We start from the raw sequence: 2,594 nt of genomic DNA, 5'->3' as shown, positions 1-2,594 counted from the left end.
CAGAACACGTTGGTAGAGCATGGAAGAGTGCTTTGAGGAAGCCTAGAAATTATTAGGTGAAGAGTACTCAGTGGAAGAGTAGAAAGGGGATAGGGACTTAGCTATTTTTATCCATATATTAAAAAGAGTTGTTGCATCAGGAAAGCCACAAAGGTCTCAGAAACGTAGGTCACGTGTAATTTCTATCAACACATAATGAATGAAACCAAGGGCAATGTAGTCTCTGACTGTCAGGGGTGTTGAGAATGTGGCTCAAACCTTCCAGGGAAAAGGAGAAAGGGAGAAGTCTAGAGGGTAGACCAAGACTACTTCCAAAATCATCTTGAACTTTTACAAAAGACTATAATTCATCCCTGTGCTCTTAGAAGAAATAGTGGTAGTATTTTCCAAAAAAAAAAAAAAATCCATTTTGTACAAATATGAGAGAACAGAAAAGTTTTATTATAATAACAATAAGCAAACAATTCAACTGGGTGGAACAGCAGTTAGTTTCCCAAGAAAAGGAGAGAACTGGTTATTCAGCAAATTGGTTGGTGTTGGTCAAAGAGTTTCTACAGATACATCTGAATATACCAAACATTGTTCTCTTATCTGTTGAATCTCCGTCTTTCACTCTTTCTCGCATTTCACATAGTTGAGTTCTGAAAGATCTATCTTCCAGACAACTCTTTGTTCGTCAATGGGCAGATGATAAGGAACAATTTAAGTCCTTCTGTAAAATTGTAAGTAAACAAATTTCCATTCATCTACAAAGAATTCTATAAACATCTCCATCTATAAGCTTAACTAATGCAAAGAACTGATCTTTCTCATAAACTGTAAGGTTAAGATGATCACTGTGATCCTGAGGGTAAAATAAGCGAGAGGAAACCACAAGGGGAGATTACTTACCAATCTAGAAAGAATCTAGAGGAGAAACATTTACTAGGGATAAACAGAGAAAGCTTGGGGTCATTTTCTTTGGTCTCCTGCATTCCCTCTCTCTGTGTCTCTGAGAAAGAATTCACAACTAGGGAGCATCAATACGTTGTGCTTTGGAGTTTCACAGATTGAGAGTTTGTCCCTCCTCTGTTAAATCAATCGACATATACCAATTGCCAGCAGCGAACTTTACTCTCCTTAGTCCTGAGAGTCTGAGAGACAGAAAAACGAGAATGCTCTGACTGACATGGGGCAGGGCCAGCTGAAAATATGCAGGAAGTATAGACACATTTTCATGAAGTTGGATCTTAATGTTTAATCCTCAAACAGAGAGAAAACAAAAGAAACAATCTTCAACAGGCCTAAGATGAATTCAACTATCCCGCTCTGATTCTCAACTACGTCTCTGGCATTTTGCTGCCTTGTAGCACAGAGAGCCTCCCTTTCTGCCAATTCCCTCCTCATTTGCATCACTTGCTTTTGCAGCTCTAGTTCATCCTCCAGCATTCTGATTTTCTCTTCATACTCCTGTCTTATCTGCGCTTTCTGTGTCTCTAGCTCTGCTCTGTAATTTTCTTGTATCACTTGGATTTGTTTCTGTATCTCCTCCTCGGCCTTTTGATACATGTTATTCGTGAAGCAACTGCCTTTGCACTCTGCGACCACGCGCTGAACCAGGACCAGCAGCTGCTGCCTCTGGTTCTCCTGCTCGGCTCCCGTCGCCCTGTTGTTGAACACACAGTAGCGATCTCCGAACTTGTCCATCAGCTCTTGAATGGCTTTTGGAGCTTCCTTTAAGCAATCACGGAAATCAGTGCCTTCCAAGTCATCTTTCCGGGTGAATAAGAGAATCATGTGTCTCCTAGCTCTCTCTCCAAACATTTTCAGGATCTTTTCCGTGGCTCTGCGGTCTTCCAGCGTGTACCGGCCCAGTGGGGTGACAAAGAGGAGAGCATGAGGCCCTGGGGAGGTCAGGGCCATGCAGCGAGCAATCTCCTTGCAAGTGTCAGCATCCTGTAGCTCTGTGTCAAAGATGCCTGGCGTATCCACAACGAGGATTTCCCTCCCGTTCCAGGTGCTGTATCCTTTCGTACAGGACCTGGTGATGGATACTGCAGAAAAGCCAGAAGGAAATATTTTCTTTCCGAGGATGCTGTTTCCTGTTGCACTTTTTCCTGCCCCAGTCTTACCCACTAAGATAAGCCTCAGCTGTGAACCTCTGGGCTCCTGGTTTCCAAGCCCTGGCACAACAGGAAACAAAAGTCATAGTGTTAGAAGGAACTTCAACTGTCTCCCCTGCAAGGCTCCTGCCCACTGGTGCCTTTCTCTGCTGCCTGCTAGGGTCCTCCGCACTCAAGGGATGTCTATAGAAAGCCCTCTGGGCTCCTGTTCCTCTTGCAGTATTTGGGGACTGCCCAGGTACTTTTCAGCACCCCCCTGAGCTTCTTACTGTGATCTTGTGTAGGTAAGTAGCCCACAGAGGAGGAAACAAAATGGTTAAGAAGAGAACTCTGAGCTGCTACTGGTAGCTGTTCTTCATAAGATAACATAGGAAGTAACATGAAATTGGCATTGCATATTTTACTTCCTAGGAAAGTTCGAAGTTAATAATCAGAGCAGCAGAGCACAGCAACTGAAACCTTAAGTTACATACCAAGTAATCTGATAGCTCT

General features: G+C 43.3%; 1 protein-coding gene across 1 annotated transcript in view; it reads right to left on the bottom strand.

The window, feature by feature from the left end:
* Positions 1–1,236: 1,236 nt before the first annotated feature.
* GIMAP4 (GTPase, IMAP family member 4) overlaps positions 1,237–2,594 on the bottom strand; it is a 3,442-nt gene continuing 2,084 nt past the window's right edge. Inside the window, exon 2 of the mRNA XM_007469847.1 lies at positions 1,237–2,162. Within this exon, the coding sequence (XP_007469909.1) occupies positions 1,237–2,162 (926 nt within the window). The remainder of the gene's footprint in view (positions 2,163–2,594) is intronic.

This window comes from Lipotes vexillifer, unplaced genomic scaffold (assembly GCF_000442215.2).
Source record: "Lipotes vexillifer unplaced genomic scaffold, Lipotes_vexillifer_v1.1 scaffold472, whole genome shotgun sequence".
Classification (NCBI taxonomy): Eukaryota; Metazoa; Chordata; class Mammalia; order Artiodactyla; family Lipotidae; genus Lipotes; species Lipotes vexillifer.
This window is presented reverse-complemented; position numbering and strand designations above follow the sequence as displayed.